We start from the raw sequence: 21,921 nt of genomic DNA on the forward strand, positions 1-21,921 counted from the left end.
TATGTTAATCGTGGCAGATGGTGTGATACACACAAGTTATCTACCAGTGTTCTAGGCAATCCTGTAGTGTTCTAGTTTGTCTTGTTAGCTTGTGAACAAGTCTTCTGCATGGTTCAAGCCTTGTACTTCTATTTGAAATCTCCAAAATAGATTTGATGCTGTAGGATCGCAGCACATTGGCTCAGACTGCAAGCTCAGCTGGCATGTCTGAGGTTTAATGAACAGCCAAGGCTGATTACTGGGGTGTTACAGAATGCATGTTTCTTCAAAGTCGCTTATGACATCAATTTTCATTTTTCCCTGATCAGATGATGCACATATTCACTTGTGTCAAGAAAAATCACTATGATTTTTTTTTTTTCTGCTCCTCTCTTTAAAGCTAAGTAGCAGGTGAAAGAAATTCTTTTGATGTACTTGAGTTCTTTTGTTTAATATGCATGATGAAGAAGGTATGCATCATAGTAAGGCTGGTACTAATTCTAATTTAACTCATATCATGAAGACATGCACATCTTGTGGTACGCTTCCTGTGGCTCTCAAATGTCTTACATACACTGTATTTATGAGATGTCTGTGGAGGGATGGCCCAGTAGGGAGGGGGAATATATGGCATAATTTGAGGACAGAAATGACTAACAGTTGAATTATTATGAGAGAGGGTATGTTGTTGTGTCTTAATCAGAATTTGATTTGGATGTATGTATTAGAAAGAGACTCATTTGTCCATAGCTAGGTCCATACAAAGCAGTTTTAAAAATACAGATACGGTTGATGAATACATGACCAGTACAGCGTTTCCTAGCTGCACACAGTATCACATCTGCTCTCTACCACATAATCTGTAGTATTTGCATCCCACATTATCTGTAGATGTTTCCTTAACATATGGAATGTTAAAGCCAAGAAATAGTTCTTCTATGCCTGCAGAACTGTTGATTATTACCCTAAAATGTACATATATTCAGAAGAAATGTTTTCAGTAATGCTGTAAGAACACAATTTCAGTTAGGTAATGACAAAAATGCAAAATCTTAGCCAGAAAGGCTCGCCAAAAGTATGACAGTCTACTCTCAGAGCATACCAGATCGTATTTGCTACATATTTCATTGTAATTGATTATTGATAATCAACAAATCAAGCCACAACATGCATCTACTGATCTTCAACGCTAGAGTGAATTGCATGGAGCTTGTTGGAAATATAATTGCTAGGTACCATTGATCATCATGTAAAGTTCTACCTACCCACAATGCTAAATGAAGATGGGCTGTTCTGGAATAAAAATGGTGTATACCAACTTTTATTATTCCACACTTTTGATCTCAAAATACTCCTGACAACTCACCATCCGGGCAAATCACGCCAGCCAGGTAGGTAAGTGTCTTGGTAGACCCTTTCAATGAATTGCAAGCACATTCCAAATGGTGGAAGAAAAATTTTGAGCCCTTCAAAGAATTATGTTTTAGCTTTACGTCATTTATAGACCTGCCGTGAGGAAGGGGTGAATGCACTACCATAGATATATTGTATATCTATATTATCACTGCATCAGCCATTGCTGGTCAATGTCGGTATTTGCTGGGAAAGTTTCTAGAGTATATGTCAGAGTGTTACACTATGTTCAATTGGTCAATACTTGGTACTATCCTCGTAGGTTGCTTTTCAGCATACTTTAATCCTAATCCAGTCTTGATGGGGATATTTGAATTAATTTTTATGAATGCACACTTTGCAATCCTACAATATGGTACCTGAAATAGGTAGTATATACATATAAGAGCAATTTTGCCATTGTGAAGTGCATATATTGATTCTTGGAAGATCACCTTCATCAAATACAATGATGCTATGTCTGGTTTGTTCTTGAAACGTGTGGCCAAAGATACAATGTCTTCACTTGAAAAATCCTGATGGTTTCAATTTTATGTTCCACTTCAACACTACATCTGCAGGTTTTGTGTGTGTGTGTGTGTGTGTGTGTGTGTGTGTGCATGCATGTGTATGTGTGTACAATGAGGCTGTTTTGTGTGTGCCTGTGTGTGTGTGGGGGGGGGGGGGTGGTGGTCTTTGACCAAAGTGCATGAAATGTCACTGGAAATCAATGCAATCCCAGTAAGGCTCCATGGGATTTTTTTCTCACATTTCCATGTTCTTCACTTTCATATCTTTTACTAACTCGGAATTTGCAAGATATATTCAATCAAACAGCGAAACTGACAAGCCATAGTGAATTCTTTGGGTCTTTTTAAAAGATACCCAAACGACCATGTTTTGAGAGTGTATTGTCCTGACTTCTATTCTTCATTGAGGAGCGTCATTCTTTTCCTGTCATCACAACTGATAGCATTCAGACTTGTCTTGGCGCCTTGTTTAGAAATGTTTCGGTTCCTATGGCTTTATCAACTTCATGATCACAATCACTCTGGTCTTCCTGTAGAAGATGCATGAGAAACACAGCACTAACAGACATATGACACGAGTCCGACTAAGGATTGTTGCATGAAAAAAGTCATTGTCATATTTGTGTTTAATTATAGAACCATCAAAGTATGTACAAGGACATATATATCACAAATATTGACAGTCTTCATGTTAGTCATCCAACCATAGATATTTTACAGTATTTTTATTTGATTCTACTTTGCATTGACATTGTCAAAGATTTGGAGATATGTGATCACTACACATATCAAAAATCTGAACTGCACTGTTAAACCCTCACAGGACGAAACGGGACAGTTCCAAGACACACAATGAATTGGAGCAAAGTTGAAAATAGGAAATCTGTATATTATGTACATATGCTCATTACACAAACATTACAAAGAAAAATACAGAATTTATCTCCAATATAACTCTCTATCACACACGCTGATAATGTTTGATAACACAATCAGCACAATCGTGCACTGAATGACACCTTGATTGCGTACATATCCTACAGATCCAGGAGCTCTAACATAAATGAAACTATTTTAAACATCAAACTATGCTTTTGGGGATGCAACTATTAGCCAGTGATCCTAAGAATGTGCAACAGAGGTTGTTCCCTGAATTTATGTCTATATTTCTATGTCTTTCACATGCTGTAGAAGCTGGCTAGTTGAAATTAGCGAAGGGGCATCTATCGAGGGCAGAATGAGGCAAGGGAGGCATTCAACATTTATGTGGGGACAAAAATCCGCTTGGGTATTTTTTCCCTTTCTCACATATCAAATCCACACTTTTTTTTTTTTTCATTTATCTGTTTTTCTTCTCTCTAGCAAAGAATTCTATCCACATAGACTACCATACAACATCTACATACCAGTATAAAGCAATGTTTGCGTAGTGATATAGCCTCACACTTGCGAGCTAGAAAGGAAAGTATGGACAAATTGTGCACTTGACGGCATAAAGCTTACACCAGCTGTGATATTACCAGTCTTGAACCTGTGCATTCCATGTTGCCATATATTATAAAAATGGAAATTTTCTATGAATTTGGTTTTGTCCTCTCTATTTTTTCACATTAAGTTACTTTGATTTTCAAGTGTGTCTAGGATTTGCAGACTGCCCAAACACTGATAACAATGATTTAGTAAAACTGGTGTAATCACGAAATGGAAAATTAAACCATCATAAATCAAAGCACTTCATTATTATGTCATCATTGGTATCACACTGTGGACAACATGACACACATACCATGCTTATTCTTTCCCTCGTCAAAAGAATATTACGTCTAGTTATCATCCAAAATGCCACTGTGTTACACATAGTTTCAGAAATGAATCAAACGAGAAAAGCTGATATGTCATGTTCATATCTGCAGTCCATCCCACTTTTACGTAAGAGTAGTAAGCACTTGATGAATTTAGTACAATGTAATGGCAAGCAATACAAAAAGCATGATGCCTGTCAAAAAAGTTTTCATGTGCAACACACAGCAACCAATGGGATTTGAATGGAGTTCATAGTGTGCAATCTTTGAACATCAACAGGTGATAAAATAACCTGTAATGGGGGCAAAATATTCTGATATCTTTGAAGCTACACTTGTCAAACATGAAGGAAGAGGGAAATGTACCATGAAAGTCTGCCACTTCTTTGTCAGACAAAAGATGCCTGTATAAACATAAAGAGATCTTACAGAATTCAAGTCAGTCTTCACATTTTCAGGTCTCATCCAGTCAAAATTAAAGCTTGAAATGAAATCAAGCTTCCTGCACAAATATCACAGCCTAATACTGTTGGCAGACCACTGAAGAAGCTTGGTTCCTGGTAAAGTCCATCATTTTATGTACATGTAAACAACACACAAAATGTGTTCATAACCAATAACAGATGAATTCTATTAGGCTACTTTTCAGCTTCCTTTATGTAGGTTGAATTCAAGGGTCACCATTGAGCATGACATAAAAATGACACAGCATCAGGCAGCAAACCAAACCAATTCGACATGTGTCTGCCAGTAATAGTATCTCTCATTCCATGCAAAGCTTGATAAAAATCATCAAATCACGGTTCTTTCCAGGCGAGAAAATCAAACAAATATCAGTCTTCTCGCATGTGAAGCCTTGAATCTCAAACGAAAAAGATTCATTCTCCTGAACCAAGCTACACAGTAACACTCTGAACAAGCATCTTTACAGCCATGTTTTATATACTGGTAATCATTTTTTACTTCATTGGACAACTGCATGTGTTCACTCAGCATTTACTAAATGGAAAATAAACAAGTCAAAGCCTACAAGCAGAAGCTTTCTGCAACATACAATGCACACAAAAAAGCAACAACAAAAAAACAGCACAGCAAAAAAAAAAAAGCAAAACAAAACAAAAAACCTGTATCAAGCAACATAAATGTATTCTACCCTGTAATATGTGTGTTACTAGAGGAGAGAAACTTAATAGCAATGCAAGACATACAGATGATTTTTAGGCAGCTAACTAATGAAAGCTACAGCACAGATCTTTACTGGAATGAGTCACAGAAAATAAAAACAAAGAAATACACTTGCATGCATTTTTTAAGCATCTTGCTTGAAACTAACAAACACATAACATGTACAAGCCTTACTACCAAACTTAGTCTCACTTTTCATACCTGAAAATATCATGTGATGTAAAAATACTGATTTTCCTAGAATATTTACATATCTTCAAAGTAATGTATTCAAACAACAAGATCTCACATCAACAGAGAAACAAATAGAAATCAACCCTACTTCATTATCAAAAGTTCAATACAGGTACCAGTATGTAATATCATTCTAAAGCCTTGCATATCGGAAAAAAAATCATATACGACATTTTATTTTTACAAACCTCTACAATTCAAATTCAATGCACATTACAAATCAAGACAGAAATTTGTATGCAAGGGAACATAAGGATGGATATCTATTTGTCGTTTAAAGCCTTGCATATCGATTAAAATCAAATACGGCATTTCATTTTTATACACCTCTACAATTCAATCTTAATGCACATTACAAATCAAGACAGAAATTTGTATGCAAGGGAATAAAAGGATGGATATTCATATGTGCAGCTAAAGACATTCAAGCTGAAAAATTCCAATTCCTGTATGCCTGGAAAGGGACTCTACGCGTATGAAATATGGGTGACTCTCAATATGAACAGAATTCATACCAAAAATGCGAACATGTCAAGAGAAGCTACTGAGATTTCTTACAAAAACAAACACACAGAGTTACAAACATACATAGAAATAGCAGATACAGATATAGCTACCACTTGAGAAGTAGCATTGCTTTACTCTTTAAATACACACTAAAGTGCCAAAATGCAATTGTCATGTCATTAGCCTTGTCTTTGTAAAATCACTATTTTTGCATGCAATTCTAGCTAAACATATGAAAAATTCATATCACACTCTAGCAAACATACAGTTATGGAAATTTTGATGATATATCAACATTTTGTGAGCAAGGGATTTCACCTGCCAACAGGTTTTCTTTGACTGATGCATCCTATATTATTCAAAGACGGTTTTAAAAGGGCCTTCTTATCAAATGAAGTGGTAGACATTACTCTGGTGCATGGATAGAAAGTCAAGGCAAGATTGATGTTTTGATCATATCCCTGTGCTGGGTAAAAAAGTAGCATCTGTTCTCCTTTCAATAAAAGCAGGCATGAACAAAGACAACTTGCAAAAAAAAAAAAAAAAACAGTGCAAAAACACCAACAAAACAAAAAATCAACTGTAGTGTAATTCAAAGACAAACTGCTATTTTACAGGAAAAAAAAAAACTTAATGCAAAAAAAGAAAGAAAAAGACACATGTTCCAGATGACCGATTTGTTATTACAGGAGGTTCTTTCGAAAGATACAAATGTGTGATGCAGATACACACTGATGCATTACCTAGCAGCATGACTATCTTCGACAGGCAAGTAAGTAGAAAGGGCACAAAATGCACACTTTAATGGAGTCATTTCTAGTTATGATTGTGGTACATAGACATGAGGGCTACACAGCCTGAGAGTCTATGATACAGTGCAACACTTGGGCTTCTCTCTTTCCATTGCTTCCATTCTGATGGTTCACAAACACAGATTATCTCAACTGATTTCCTGAACAAATAATTGTCTGAATAAGAGTCTCATGCCTAATTTGCTGAGGACTGAAGGGGTAAGCTGAGAGGGAATTATTTTAAAACAAAAATGTAATTGTAGTGTTGTCACACAATTTTCCTTAATAGAAAAGCACTCACTCATTCTAAATTATTGCCGGGAAAAAAAAAAAATCTTTTTATCATGGCTTTGTGACTGCAAGTTTATCAACTATAACTGAGTGGCTAACCAGATCGTGAATTCACAACATATATGCTACTGCATGTCCTAGATTATTAAGACATAAGAAATATGATAAGCTCCGATGATTATTTGTATGAATTGATATGACAGACAGTATGACAAAGTTACAGGTGTAAAACGTAAGGCATTCTGGTAACAAAAAGTAAGTATTTCCTTGTCTGCTTTGATTCTCTTTCAAGTGATTATTTCATTTACAGCGCCACCTCTTGGTCTTTCACATCATAGAGTTCACAAATCTGAGCAGCAGGCCCAAAATTAGAAGGATGAAATTTTTTCGGCCAAGAAACAAAGGACATATCCATCCAACAAATATATTCCACAGTAATATCAGGTTTAATCCCTTTAAGCATAGTACTGTCATTAATAATGTAATAATATGCAGTCATCTTTCCCCTATTCGTCTCTACAATGAGCCACTGGATAGCTCTTGATCCAATCTTAATGACTAGTAAAGATCATTCATCATTAGATAAACACATGTCATGGTTACACATGTTCACTTTAAAGTAGCATACACATGTTACTTAGGCTGAAATACTGACACTTCTAGCAAAGCCATGTCATGCATCTTACTTGATCTTTTCCGTAGAGGGCAGACACACCAGGCGAATACTGAATTCTTAAGAATAAAAATTTGATGCCCCACTATCTGTAAGTAGCATGCAGCTACTATGGAAGATTAAGTAATGGTGTTTAAATCGCAATTCTTTCTCTTGTGTCAGACATGCTTTCCTGGTAACCTCCTGCAAAGACATGGAAATCATTTTCGAACCTACCTACATAGTTTTGTGCTGGATTGAAAAGTGTAATAAGCACTCATTAAGTGGATGAGTGCGGTAAACATTACATGACTTCTGACTCTCGACAGATGCAAGCACATCAGCATTGCATTGCCATGTGATAAAATTGTTTGCCACATCTGGCTGTATTAAGTTTGCAGTATAACACATGGCCGCTTCTCAAGCCTACATTATTTTGAAATCTTACATAATATAACTTATTTTCCTCTTTCTCACGGCAGTGTACAATGAGATGCAGTCAGTTGGGCACCAACCTGTGCCCATTCCTGCATCAACAAATTTAAGAAAACCTCTTTATTTTTCATACTTCATCTAACCTTTACAGCAAAACTTCAACACAATTTCATAGAATTTTTCTTTAATAGAATCCTTCCTCAATTGTCTTTAAAATTTTACATCACACACACACATACACAAGCATCAAGAATCATATAAAAATTTAATCTTTGTTGATTTTTGTTGATTTTCAATCATTGAAACTGCTTCATTTATTTCCCAGAGCCCTAAGTTCAAGCTCATTACTGTCTTTTGTGGTTGTTGTTGCGACTGGTGTACAGCACAAAGTTTTCACAACTACTCCATATTTCCTTTGATAATCTTATTTAGCCGTTTCCTTGTGTGACAAATGCAAACTTCCATGAAAGCAATTTCTGTGCGCAATTACACACACTTAACAGAACTACTGAGCTTCTGTCAATACTTCATTAGAAGGTTTCATGAAGTATTACCCATTGTGCTGCCAGTCTGTTTAGATTGTTTGTGGCCAGGTGGAATAACACATTGATACAACAAATGCCATGATCCTCAGCACCAGCAAAAATAGAGCATGTATCCCTATCCCCCACCCCCATCTTGAGAATCAGTTATGGTAAGTACCTAACATAATCAACATTTACTTCCGGTACTTGTTCATCAAAGACCTCTTTAATTTGAGGTTGCCTTAGATGAAGTGCACTTCTGTCCATATTTGATACAACTGTCAATTCTACAGGAATATGCTGCCTAGGATACCTGGACACCAATCATGGTTTGTAGTCATGGATCCTGATCACCATGGTATTCTGCTTCATTTGTTGGCAACATTCCTCTCTGGCTTTCATGCTGCTTTTCCACTCGTCCATCTTCACTTGGCTCTTCCGACATCATCATGGAAAAGGAAGGATTCACTATGCCAGTGTCATGATTCACATGATGTCGTTATCGCACAAAAAAATAATTTGTTTGCAAAGTTTTGCCCTCAAGCGGGACTATCTGACATACAGTTTGCCTGACTGCCACAGGGATGTTGCAAATTCCCTGCAACTCCTCAGGGTAGTCCTCCACCAGCTAGTCACACTGGGTGTTGGACTCCAGCATCTCGCGGAAGAGCTGCTGGATGGGGATGCTCTTCTCGGCAGAGTTCTTGGAGACGTGGTCCACCGACTCGGAGGATAGCTGCCGCAGAGTGGGGAGGGCCGAGAGCAGGTGGCAGACACGCCGAGAGTCGCCCGGGTAGTCCTTCATGATGTGGTGGTGGAGGGCGTCGTACAGATTGTTCTGCATCTGGCCGAGGTGGGTGTTCTCCTCAACTCTTGACAGCTCTGTGTAGGTGGCAAACAGCATGGTGAGAACACAGTCATGGAGAGACACAAGAGAGAGAGAAATATCAGAAGGTGAGAACACGAAACGCCACCGCTGTCAGCCCCACTAAATCCTCTCATTAAATGTTCTCACAGGAAAATTACCAATATCCCCTGGATACTCATCTACCATTTACTCTTCTGTTTAATGTAAAGCGCATTGAAATTCTTTTCAAGTCTGAAATGCGCTATATAAGAATTTGTTATTATTATTATTATTATTAAGTGACTACCCCCCCCCCCTCCTCCCACACACACACACAAAGGCCTTGGCAGTAATGAAAAGCATCATGTGCCAGTGAGTGTAATAGCTTTCTCAGCTTTCCCTTAACCCTAACTTACCTGGGCTATTTAGCAAGCTTGAATTCCTGGGGGGGGGGGGGGGGGGGGGGGGGGGGGGGGGGGGGCATTATGGCCCCCCCTTCAGATCTCGGCTGTTGATCGCGCGATCGCCGCAAAATTTTGCATTTACATAAAGCTGGATGTAATCTACAAGACTGTTAAGATAAATTTTCAAAAAATTTGCATTTTTTATTTTAAATTAATTAATTATGCAAATATATGCAAAAAAACTTCATTTTCATCTGTAATTGGCTTATAAAAGCTTATGGAATGTTGATTTTTGGTGTAAATATTCCTAATGACATTCCGAACATTTGTGCGTAAAAAAAAATTCAGTATCAAGATTAATTTCTTATGTTTTTTATTGTTTTATCATTTCTTTATGTATTTCCTTGTTTTTTCAAACTTTCGTTTTGTTGTTTTTTTCAGCAGAATTTGTCATACACATCTTTAGAAGCATAATTATACTAAAATAAATTGATTTCAGCCATTAAAATTAAGAATATGAATCTTTATATGAATTAATTGAAAAAACACAATTTGTATTGACTTTGTACACAAAATCACGTTTTTGAGCAATTTTGGGGTTGACGAAAATTTTTTGAAGGGGCGTGGCTTCGGAACAGTATGCCCGGGTGCGACAAATTTGGTCTCAAAAGTTGCGCGAGACTTGAAAGTAAAAAGTCAGCGAGCGGCGCGGTCAAAAAAATTTTGCGTGGCGGAATGGTCGTGGAATTCGTCGAGGGGGGGGCCATTATGGCCCCCCCCCCCCCCCAAGGTAAGTTAGGGTTAACCTGTGTCAGAATCATATGCCCATCAAGGCAGTCAAAAGAGAAAGACCGAAGTTTGGGCAGACTCTCTGACAAGATTTGAGCTGATCTTTGACCACAAAGAGGAACGGGGGACTTCCCCCTTCAATGCGTCAGATGAGCGACCCCCACTTCACGTGTAAAGAGCATGTCACGAGGAATTTCCTGTCGGTGTGGCATGATGGGAATAATGACGATGCTGTCTGGGTCAGTTTGCAGTCAAATTCAAATGACCTCCGCCGAGGCCAACTCAGCATGCTGATAATCATAAAAACCTGATAGCACAGCCCTACTACAAAGCACTCTTTAGGGCTTTTTGATATTTGATTGGGGTAAGGGGAGGCAGTGCTGGAAAGAAATAGGAAACTAGCATGAAATGTCTGCATGGTTTGAATTTTCATATTGAATATCACTTCATGCATCTTTGCTGCTTTGAATACCATAGCTGTAATAAGCAGTTGCTATTTTTAACATTGAATAGTTAAGTTGTTAAGTTAAATACTGTAAAAGTGGAAATTTTCAAGCATTTTGCGCAATCAGAAACTAGCACGATAATAAAAGCAAGCGAATACTTTTGCTTGCCATGCATATGCTCTAGTAGTTGATGTCTTGATTCTGCGGAATTAAAAACATGCGAAACTCTTCTAACCTGGCTGAGCGCGAAAAATTAGTTGGGCGAAAATATCCATTTTTACAGTAGTTAAACAGTAGTGGTATAGGTGGGACAGTCAGTACTGATACATGGCCTCTCCTTAGTAAGGGACTCACCAACGTTGCACAGTATGATGGCTTTGAGCAGAGCATACTCCTCCTTGTCGATGCCGATATCCCTGAGCTTTCTGACAAGATGGAGTGCCTTGGCGACCAGGAAACCCAGACCACTCCTGGCTGCCTGCTCCTCATCCATGCTGAGACCCTGGTGTAGGAGAGAGAGGGAAGAAAGTTGAAATAATACCAGGCAGTCTGGCGCACTGCAGGGTCATGGTTCTGAGAACTTGGATTTAGTGACTATACCACATACATGTATATTAGATACATAGATAAAAGGAATATGGGCAAAAGATAAAGAACAGGAAAGGTTGGTATACATAATTAGGGGAGTTCTGAGGGGTGACAGTGGAAATAATGAATGAAAATGTCTGATTTTCCTCCTCTGGTCAAGGACACACAATTTTTAGTGGATACAAGGGGAAAATACAAGAACTTGACTTGGCCTTGACTGTCTAACTAATAGCTAGGGTATGATTAGTTAAAGTTCTTCTCATACCATTTTGTGCATTTCACCATGACATTACAGTGATGCAATTCAACAACACGTCATCAGATGCCTTGGTAACTGAGTAGATCACAAAATGTTACTAAAGGCAGTGACCACTGATTGTGAATCATCACACTTTGTATGAATGTGATGATACTGGTCTTTGGTTGAGAGTAAATAGGTGCATACCTTGGTGAAGGCTATTCTGTCTGGGTCGGTGAGGGGAATGGACCGGAAGATGACCTGCCACAGGAGGATCTCCATCCATCCATCCTGGAGCAGGATGCGGCGGTCGCTAAGCGACAGCTCCGTGAAACCTGGGGAGGACCACATGCCTTTATAATAGACCCTATATATATCTCATTTCAATCAATCAATCAAATCCAATTTTATCTCTAATATCACATAGATTCTTTCAAATACAATAATTACCCCCCCCCCAAAAAAAAAAAAAAAAAAAAATCAATCAATCAATCAATCAATCAATCAATGTATTATATGGACATACACTTGAAAGCGAAAAAACAAAATATGCAAATGCACAACCAATATTAAACTATTTGAACAAAATCATTGTTATTGGAAAAGAGAAGCCCATACAGATTTTCAGGTGCAGGTAAATTTAGGTGCCTGTACAAGTCGCCATTATTCCATCAACTATGGTGCTGCACATTCTTTTTTCATAGATTTTACAATCCCTTGTTAGTGTTCCATAAGGGAAGTAAAAATTCTCTTCCATATGAGGCCATATGAGGCTTCAGTATGCCTAACAATAGTTGATTTATGCACAATTATACCAATGCACCTGATTCATTGCGTAACACATGTTGTACAAAATGAAAAACGGCCTAGTCAATGTCCCCCCGTACGATTACTTTCAACCCAACACACGTGACACCAAAGGTAACAATCAAAATTTCATCCAACAACGGCACAGAGCTACAGTTTTCCGGGATTCCTTCTTCATAACGACTGTTAAAGACTGGAACCAACTCCCTAACGCAGTGGTTCAATGTCCATCATTGTCCCTGTTCAAGCAAAATTTAAAGCAATTTCAATAGTCGCGCTCTGTCCACACGTAGTGCTCCTCAACAAGTTAGCGTGGATGTGTCTTCTTGGACATTTTGCTGACTAAACCATACAGATACAGATACAGATACATTGAATCGACTTTTCTTCTTATTTCTGAAAGCACCCCCCATTATGCCTGGCTAAGTTACAGTGTTTTAAAACCAAATAGGTCTACATCTGAGTCATCTCTGGCACACGTTAACCCGCTCACATACTTGACTTTCTGTGGAGTGATCTTTGACACCAGTGAGTATAATGGAACTCTGCTCGAAAAATCTCAAATCTCTTATCTTGCATGGCACTTGACAGGAGCCTGCCAGCCACTCGTTTTTGAATCATCAATCAAGTCTTAATGAGCTGCTGAGTGTCTGTCCTAGATTGCCTTTGTAGTTCATGCCAATGCCATTACCACTTCACCTGGTTCAATTTTAATCATGGCGGATTGATGCTCCAATGGTGAGTTTGTCCATGCAAAGACATAAAGCGACTACAAGTCACAATCAATTAGACTTGGGGAGGAGGAAGCATGTGTATACAGTTCTGGGGATCACATATTTCAAATGTTTTTGAATAAGTCTGCTTGGATAACTTAGCTTTAGCTTTTTAAAATAAGATAGGAGCATTTTCTGTAAATCACTGTTGTTTTGGTGTAGCTTTTGCTTTTTGTTTTTTGGTGTGTGTGTGTGTGCGTGTGTGCGTGTGTGTGTTTTTGTCTTTGTTTGTTTTTTGTTTGTTTGTTTGTTTGGGTTTTTTTTTGGGGGGGGGGGGGGTCAGAGGGTTAGTTGTGTTAGATATCTACCTCCCAGTCTTAAAGATGAGCGAAAAGTTGACTACCATACACAGAACATGCTTCTGTGCAAGACCTTTTCTACAGTCTTGCAGTTCACAAAATGGGAGTCAATTACAACCAACATCCATGTTCTGGGCCGACTCACCTGGTACCTGCTTGGCCCACTGGACCACATTGACCAGGGCACGGTCCCCCAGGTCTGTGATGATCTTCATAGCCTGGAAGGCGGGATCTTTGTCCTTCAGACTGGGATCAATGGGTCCAAGGGTGCTGACCGGTGGCTCTATCTTCAGCAGGTGTTTGGTCAGCTCGGCAGCTAAGAGAGAAAGGGGCAAAGTGACAAGGATTTGGGGATAAAAACCAGCTGGTATTAAAGGCAACGATCCCTATTATTAAATGCCAGAATGCAGTAAAAAATCACTGGCCAATCACAACTGGAATTTAGTTACTAAGCGCAGCAATTTTTCAACATTTTGTTTAGCATATGCTAGAAGCTGAATATCACTGGTGCCATCAAAAACTTATACCTTATTGTATTCTACGTTAAGTCCTACAACATCACAGCATTTATCAACGTCTTCCTTATCATAGAGTCATTAACATTGTGCCAATCTTTGATTGGCATAACATTCATTTAGCATCAATTAGACTCTTTAAACAGAAAATAGGCTTAGTGCGATTACCCACTGCATAGTCTTGCAGTTTACAAAACAGAGCTGCATTGTCACTCTGTAGTGTCAATAAGACCCTCTTCTGATGATTTACTGCTGACTGAAACTTCATCACTGAAAGTTCAGTTTCTACTTGTGACAGACATTCTGGTTCTACCAGTTTCCTTTCACACTCCTTCCTTTTCATCGAAGACAACACTGATTTGAAAACTCAGTGTGAATTTACCTCAACTGCATCACACCAATCTGAAAATGAGATTTGGGCAGGATGGACAGACAGATGGAAGGACACTTAGACAAAGATGGACACCCCCATTAACGAAATACCTCTAGCAATCTCTGGGCCAGAGGCATGATAATTATAATTTGTTCAGCTTTTTCAAGAAAGACACGGTGAGTATAAAATGAGCCCACCACAGGATCGGCAATACAGCATCCCCGCAGCTCTTCAAATACCATCTTTCAGTAAATTACAGAACACTGCGCAATAACACAGTGACCTCAACAGCAAAATTAGCATACAAATACCACATGCAAAATATGGTGTCCTTCATAGTACAGAAAAACAACAATCTCTGAGCCCTGATTACAATACTATTCCTTCAAATCAATCTCCCATTCGTACCTAGGCGTACCCAGCAATGCTCATGGAATATTACAGATTGTATATCAAAGTTCAACAGCCACTAGAATATCAAAGCAGAGCTAAGTTGTGCCGCAGTGCATGTACAACTACAGCTGTCCCACGAAGGGCCAGGTCTCTGAGTAAATATATTGATTTAGGCAACGGTGCCACTGGCCTATTCTGTTTACACGGCATACAAGATTTTGAAGTAGAGTTTCCCCAGGTTAGTTTTGTTTCTTGTTGTTTTTCTTTAGTCATATATGGGATACTCTCTTGACTGAGAGATTTTTATCTTACTGCACGCACAGAGATTCATTCTTTTCCTTTAATACCTGTGAACACAAAAACACACTCACATATATACACCCAGCATGCACATTATGCACACACATATCTCTCGGAGTGCAGGTAGAAGAGAGGTAAAGTTCAATTTTCATATTTTTGAAGACTATGGACTTCAAATAAAGTGAGCGATTGGAACAGGGGTGAGGGTTGGAACACCAGCCATGCTGTAAATATGAAAAAGATATCCACAGCACAGCAAAAAACAAGACAAAACAAAACAAAACAAAACTGCAGGACACAGAAGCAATGTAACCTTGATTTGCACACAGGATTATGTTTGATTTGTCAAGATGTACAGGACTTTCTGTGAACACCAAGATGCTCTGAACTCAGTTTCATGGTATTTCAGACTGTGCGAACACAAGACTGCTAAATGAAGTCTATAACACAGCCTTCTCTTACTCGGCGAGAATTCAGGCAGTCTAACAAGGACACGGGTCGATGCAGCTTCAAATAATGACTCAATTATCTCTCCCTTGCAGTCATAGAACCTATTCGTGATCGTGGAGCAACTCTCAACACAAAAACCAGATTTAGATCTCTTGCGATTGGAAGGTACCCTAGCCTGCCAAAGGAAAACAGGAAATTTGAAGGACATTTTCAATTATCGCTGCCAAACTAGGAGGTCAGTTTCATGGAAAACTGCAACAATGGCTTCATGATGTTTACTTCCAAATCTACAAATGAACTTAACTGAAATGAAATGTGCTTGAACTTTGTTGAAATTATGGGAGTTTTCAAAAGAAACCTGCCACTTTGAATGATTCTTTCCTGTTGTATTGGACCATGTGAGAGTAAGACACCACATAGCAATTAACATGCTTAGGCACACATACACATAATGAAAGCAAAAATGACTTAAGACACTACAGATTATTCAGCTTTAAAAAAAAGTACATCCCTTTGGCTTGTGTAGTATGATCAGTATGATTTCTGTAGTAAAGCAAAAACAAAGTTTACGGAGCTGTTCTGTGTAAGAGATGAAGAGAGAAAAGGAGAAAGAAATGGGGCATCATACATACCTTTCCTGTACTTGGCTCTTCTGGCTGATGAGGAGGGAGCAAAGTCAGTCTCCTCAGGCCTTCTCCTGTACTTTTGCCTTCCACCCCGAACCCTGTCAGGTCGCACACCTGGGCAAAAAAACCCCAGAAATACACAAATACATTTGTACTGAAATCTTAAAGAGGAGTGAAAAGGATGATCAAGATTATATGCCCCAAATTCACTTCCTGCCTGGATGAAGGGCTATAAGGCTTGCACAATGTAAACTTGCTACAGCCCTTCTGCTGGACAAGCAATGCAATACAGGCAGTGAGTGACATGGACAGTTTGTGAGCAAAATGTAGTCATCATGAAGTAGAGTGATACAAAGCTTTTGAATTCTTGTCACAAATCAAGACTCAAAGGCCCGAATTCACGAAGGTGGTACAAAAGAAACCAAGATTTAAACCATGGACAAAAACCATGGAGCACCAAGTGTCGCACAGAATATTTCGTTACGAAATAAGTCTTTCGTCGATGAAATGATTATTTTGTAATGAAATGACAACATTTTGTAACTAAACGAACAATTCATCCACGAAATGATAATTTCGTTAACAATTTCATAACAAAATATTTCATGCGACACTTGGCGCTCCATGGTTTTTGTCAATGGTTTAAACAATGGTTTCATTTGTACCACCTTCGTGAATTCGGGCCAAAGAGTTATGCTCTCCTCACATCAGAGAGGAAAATAATAACAAAATTATCTTAGTTTGAAGTTCATAAACTTCCTGTGAATCAGCAGATATTTGGATACTTAGGTGTTAAGGTAGGACAATTCATTGGAGGGCTCATGGCTAGCACATTTCACAAATGGGCATGATATTGTGATCCCATTTTAAATCAGTATGAAAGAGGATCATTTCGCAAATTCCCCACCTCTTTTTTCTCTCTTCATCTATCTCCTCACAATCTGGGTCCCTTGCATGCCATACTACTGTAAAGCAAGATATTTTCGTGGCAAGAAATTTTCATGAATTGCACCTGGCATTTAATGCATGTGAAGTGTAGAAGAACTTTCGCATGCATCTTAATTTCGCGAATCTTGGCTCTTGCGAAATTGAAATGCACACTAACATTTCTTGTTTTTAAGTATTTTTTTTTCCAATGAACATCACAGGTTAAAGGGATGGTACAGTATTGGTGGAGATGAGAATTGGGCTTTGAACTTTTTGCGAGATACCAAGAAAACACTTATGATATAGTACAGAGCATACCATTTTAAGAGGAATTCAAAGTTTATTTGATGAAAATCGGGTTTGGAATGACTGAAACATCCAAAAACACAGTAAAACAAAGCGATCGTCCTACACTTTATTACAATCGCTCTTTTTTGGACATCTCAGCCATTTCAAAACCAATTTTCATCAAATAAACGTTAAATTCCTCATAGAATTACATGCTCTTTCATATTTCATAAGAGGTTTCTCATTATCTCACCAAAAAATGTTAGAAACCTGAAATTAGGTCTCAACCAAAACTATACGAGCCCTTTTATAATTTCGGCACACTAATAGATCACTGCAATCTTGCTGAGTAATTTACTATGTTGGTCTTTGGCTACTGAAAGTGGATGGAACTGTGTACAGATTCCTTATATAAGAGAAACAACACGATAAGCTTTCACTCTCTTGGATAAAAACAAACATGTTATTCAAGGAGAATGAACAGGAAGGGTATAGGCACACCAGTGAGTGGTAGAGAAGAGATGAGGCATAATCATTTGCAACATGGAGATTATCTATCCCTATCTGATAAGAACAAACTGGGATGAACGTACACATAATGACAATGGCTCTCGTGTTCAACAGTGTCACAATTTAATTCTATTAGAGCATTATGGCTGACTTCCACCTTCACATGTATACACAATACACACAATAAACTGGTAGGTCAGTTAGGGCTGTTAACTCTAAAAGATACATTCTTTCAACACAAACAAATGTTGATTTCTACATTATGCAAAATGCACTCTACATCTTTACCCTTTTATAGCACTTGTTATCATGAGTTGAATCACCCCATTTGGCATTTCATTGATAGTTTTGTGGCATGTCTTTGAAACTGATGCCATTTTTCAGTAAAAAAGAAAAATTTAGGATCAAAGGATATCACTAAAATTCATTATGTTCATAGCTTCTTCTCTTCGGTCATCACACCATGAAACCCATAAGTTTTGACTTGAAATAGGGTGAGTGTCAAACTTTATTTGGATTACTAAAAAGCAAAATTATAAGATCCACGACAAATCAAGAATGCAACCATGGCATTTCTTGTACATACGGTTGAGTTCAGCATGGCTCAACATTTGACAGTAATCTATGCATATTGCAGACATTACAGGGGAAAAGAAAACAGTCAACTCTCACACACACTTCAAGGTTGTCAGTTTGGCTTTTAATTTCGTTGATTTTTTTTTTCTCTGTGCTTTTTAATTTCACTGTGAAACAGGTAAGGGGAATGAACTTCAGTTTCCTGCCATTGTCCGCCTCAGTTAGTCTGAGCTCTTCTTTGGGAATATTTAATGAACAGAAATTACATACGCTACGGACTCTCACTGAAGTAAAAATTGTGGGTAAGGTTACTCCATTTCATTTCATGCTAATCACTGGGTTATACCATTTTGACAGTCCAGGCAATTAAGATCCAAGTTACCATTGTATCTAAAGCTACACGTTTAATGAGAATTTTCCTGAAGGTACAATGTATTAACAGGCTGCACAGAACATAAGCCCACTGACATGTACACCGCACATCCATCCTTGCAATATCACACACATAATCATGAGTGTCCCACAGGGGGTAGAAGGCACCTCATCAAGAACAGCATTCTGAAAACTAAAGTTACTACCTTGAAAGTTATCTGCATGACATCAGTCAGACATATCCTCATCTTTTGTGTGTGTGTGTGTGTGTGTGTGTGTGTGTGTGTGTGTGTGTGTGTCTGTGTGTCTGAAAACAGATTAAATCAGGTACATTGTTTGGTTTTTCTAAATGGGGCACAAAGAATACTGTCCTGTCTACTGTTTTAGGCATGCCACCACTTCTTCCAAGAAAATGTGTGATCGGGAATAGTTTGAGAAGACAGCCAATATCTCTGTACTTTCCTCTTACAAGAGAGACCACTTTCTGTTTTCTGCCATATCTATTTCATAACATGAACTGCACATGTTTCACTGGACATTTGCTGACAGATAGTAACAGACTGGTACAATGCAGCACTCATTTACCGTATATATAGTCACATACATGCAGCCAACATACAATCATCTTGAAAGAAATGTGCATCTACTTGACATAAATTCCAAACAACTACTGATGGCCCTCCTTCCCATTTAAGGAAACTTTCAGACAGTATTGATATAAAGCCATATTTATGGACTGTGACTCAAACACTCTGAAGTCACAATAACAAGCTCCTCTGCAAAACATAATTTACTTCCACTTTCATTTTTTACTGTCACCCCAGAAACCAAACAAGATTACGTGTTCAGCGCAGTATCATTGAAACAGGAAGGGGGAGGGCCCTTGTCACACTCATGAAATTAGACAACCACAAATCTGAAATAAGGGCTCTCCATTTAAAATCATGATACTGTACGAGGTTGAGATTTTTAAAGTGGCTATATTTTCATGATCACTTCTGCACTGGATCACAAGCAACAAGCAACTACTGTAGGTCTAGCACATTGCATGAGCCATGACATAAGTATCTGGGGCATGATATCACATTTCAAATGCAGAACACATTACAGTGCACTCCCGTTATAACGAGCACACTTATAACGAAATTCCGGTTATAATGAAGTAAAAATTCGGGATACAGTGTTATACATTCTATGTATTTTATTGTCTATTTGTTCGGTTATAACGAAATTTTGATATAACGAAAGAAAACTGCCGGTCCTGAGGACTTCGTTAAAACGGAAGTCCACTGTACTTGTGTAGGTAAAGGGCAAAACCGATTAAAAACATTCTGTACGAGTTTTGTCGCTTGCTACTCATTCTTATTTTTTTGGTGAAGTAACGATTACTAGCCCCTCACATCTGTGAAATTAACAACTCGCAAAAATGTCCGACAAGTAGCAGAACGCAAAAATCTCTGTACACTGAAATTTCAGCTCATACGGTAATAGATTGTACTTGATAGTCATATAGACAAACAATATAACAATACTAGGGTCTTGAAGAAAGACAAGTCCATAAGAGCGGTTGCTGTACTGACAGTTGTTGAGAACGTCATCTGATAAGGATAAGTATGTTATCACTGCTAGAGGCAAGTGGATGATTATCTTATTCACCATAATTGAAGTCAACTGCTATCATTTTTGTCATATTACTCCTTAAGGCAATATCCATGGTCATAATAACAATCAGTAATCACTATGACATCCAAAGTCATCATCATCATCACTAACAGTCAGACCACTGCAGAGTTCATGACACACAAACCATCTGAGGCACAAGTGGACTAGGATACAAAAATGTATGCTGACAGAAGCTAAATCCAGAATATTTACAGTCCACTGCCAAACTGTCTTGGGATACTGAATACGCAGTATGTGGTATGTGTATCTATTCTTGTCTAGTTCAAAGTTGGGTGGCATTCATGAAATAAAGAACCTACGATTAGTGCCAAAAAAAAAAATAAAAAAGAAATGCCTCCTATAACACAAATGTACTGTGCATTGTCTTTCCAGGTAGGAAAAATGCTTACTCCTCATTCTGTCACTCAGTCACTTTGGTTCTCGGTCATGAATTTGACCATTCCTGAATTTTTCATGAATACACCCAATTCACACAAACCATAATGACTACATGATATATATCACATTGGTGCTCGGCAATAAACCATATAATTTGGGAGGTTTTTATTTTCAAGAATTTTGCAAGTCAGGTGCTATTCACAAATTTAACTACACATGCAATTATTAACTCTGATCTGAACATGATTTCAACCTACACACATACATTTCCCCGTTTATTACTGTACTCCACGATAACGACTTTAACCATTCACAAAAGTCCCAACTGAGGAAAAATTAGACAGTACTGTAAAGATGAAAAGCAATGTCTACAACATACTATTCAAGAGTATTAAGTAAACTGCCAAATCAATACACAATTGAAAATGAGTTAAGAAATAAAAAAAAAATCAAAAAAAAATCATAACTTAAAGTCAATGATGTATCATTACAATAATTCATTTTAAAATTTCCCTAAAACCTGCTCATGGCTACCATTCACTTTGTTCTTTTTAACATTTTAGTACTACTGTGTAAAGTCAATTAGCAACAGCCAACTCATTTGGACAATCTGGATGGCAAAAGTCTGTAGAATCATCCAATACTCAGTTTTGAGCTATTTTTTTCCCAACCATCAGCACACCTTCTTCTGGAATTACCTGCATCACCATACAATGTGGATATTGAACTTCTCAATTACTATTTTATTTTATTTTTTCTTTTATATTTTTTTTTTTGTCTTTTCAGCAGCTTTTTTTTGCCACTATTTCATATTGTACAAATCAATGTTGGCAAACCAGCAAAAAAAGACAATGAAATGTCACAGACATTTCTTGACCTTTGATCCATGACTTTTCATAGCAACAGCAATTCTGACAGTTCCTCTCACAATCATTGCATGTTGACTTCTGCTGATATGTACAGGTAAACAAGTCACAAATTCTGAAACAGTTTGATCAAAATATGTGTAACTTGTCT

The 21,921-nt window shown here is 38.0% G+C and overlaps 1 protein-coding gene across 1 annotated transcript in view; it reads right to left on the reverse strand.

The window, feature by feature from the left end:
- Positions 1-8,481: 8,481 nt before the first annotated feature.
- LOC139738242 (steroid hormone receptor ERR1-like) overlaps positions 8,482-21,921 on the reverse strand; it is a 48,112-nt gene continuing 34,672 nt past the window's right edge. The window contains exons 5-9 of the mRNA XM_071648896.1: positions 16,177-16,284; positions 13,659-13,829; positions 11,842-11,969; positions 11,163-11,310; positions 8,482-9,204 (exon numbers count right to left, since the gene is read on the reverse strand). Coding sequence (XP_071504997.1) covers positions 8,951-9,204; positions 11,163-11,310; positions 11,842-11,969; positions 13,659-13,829; positions 16,177-16,284 — 809 coding nt within the window. The 3' untranslated portion in view covers positions 8,482-8,950. The remainder of the gene's footprint in view (positions 9,205-11,162; positions 11,311-11,841; positions 11,970-13,658; positions 13,830-16,176; positions 16,285-21,921) is intronic.

Source organism: Diadema antillarum, unplaced genomic scaffold (assembly GCF_040938485.1).
Source record: "Diadema antillarum isolate AM-2024a unplaced genomic scaffold, OU_Dant_1.0 seq00000731_RagTag, whole genome shotgun sequence".
NCBI classification, from domain to species: domain Eukaryota; kingdom Metazoa; phylum Echinodermata; class Echinoidea; order Diadematoida; family Diadematidae; genus Diadema; species Diadema antillarum.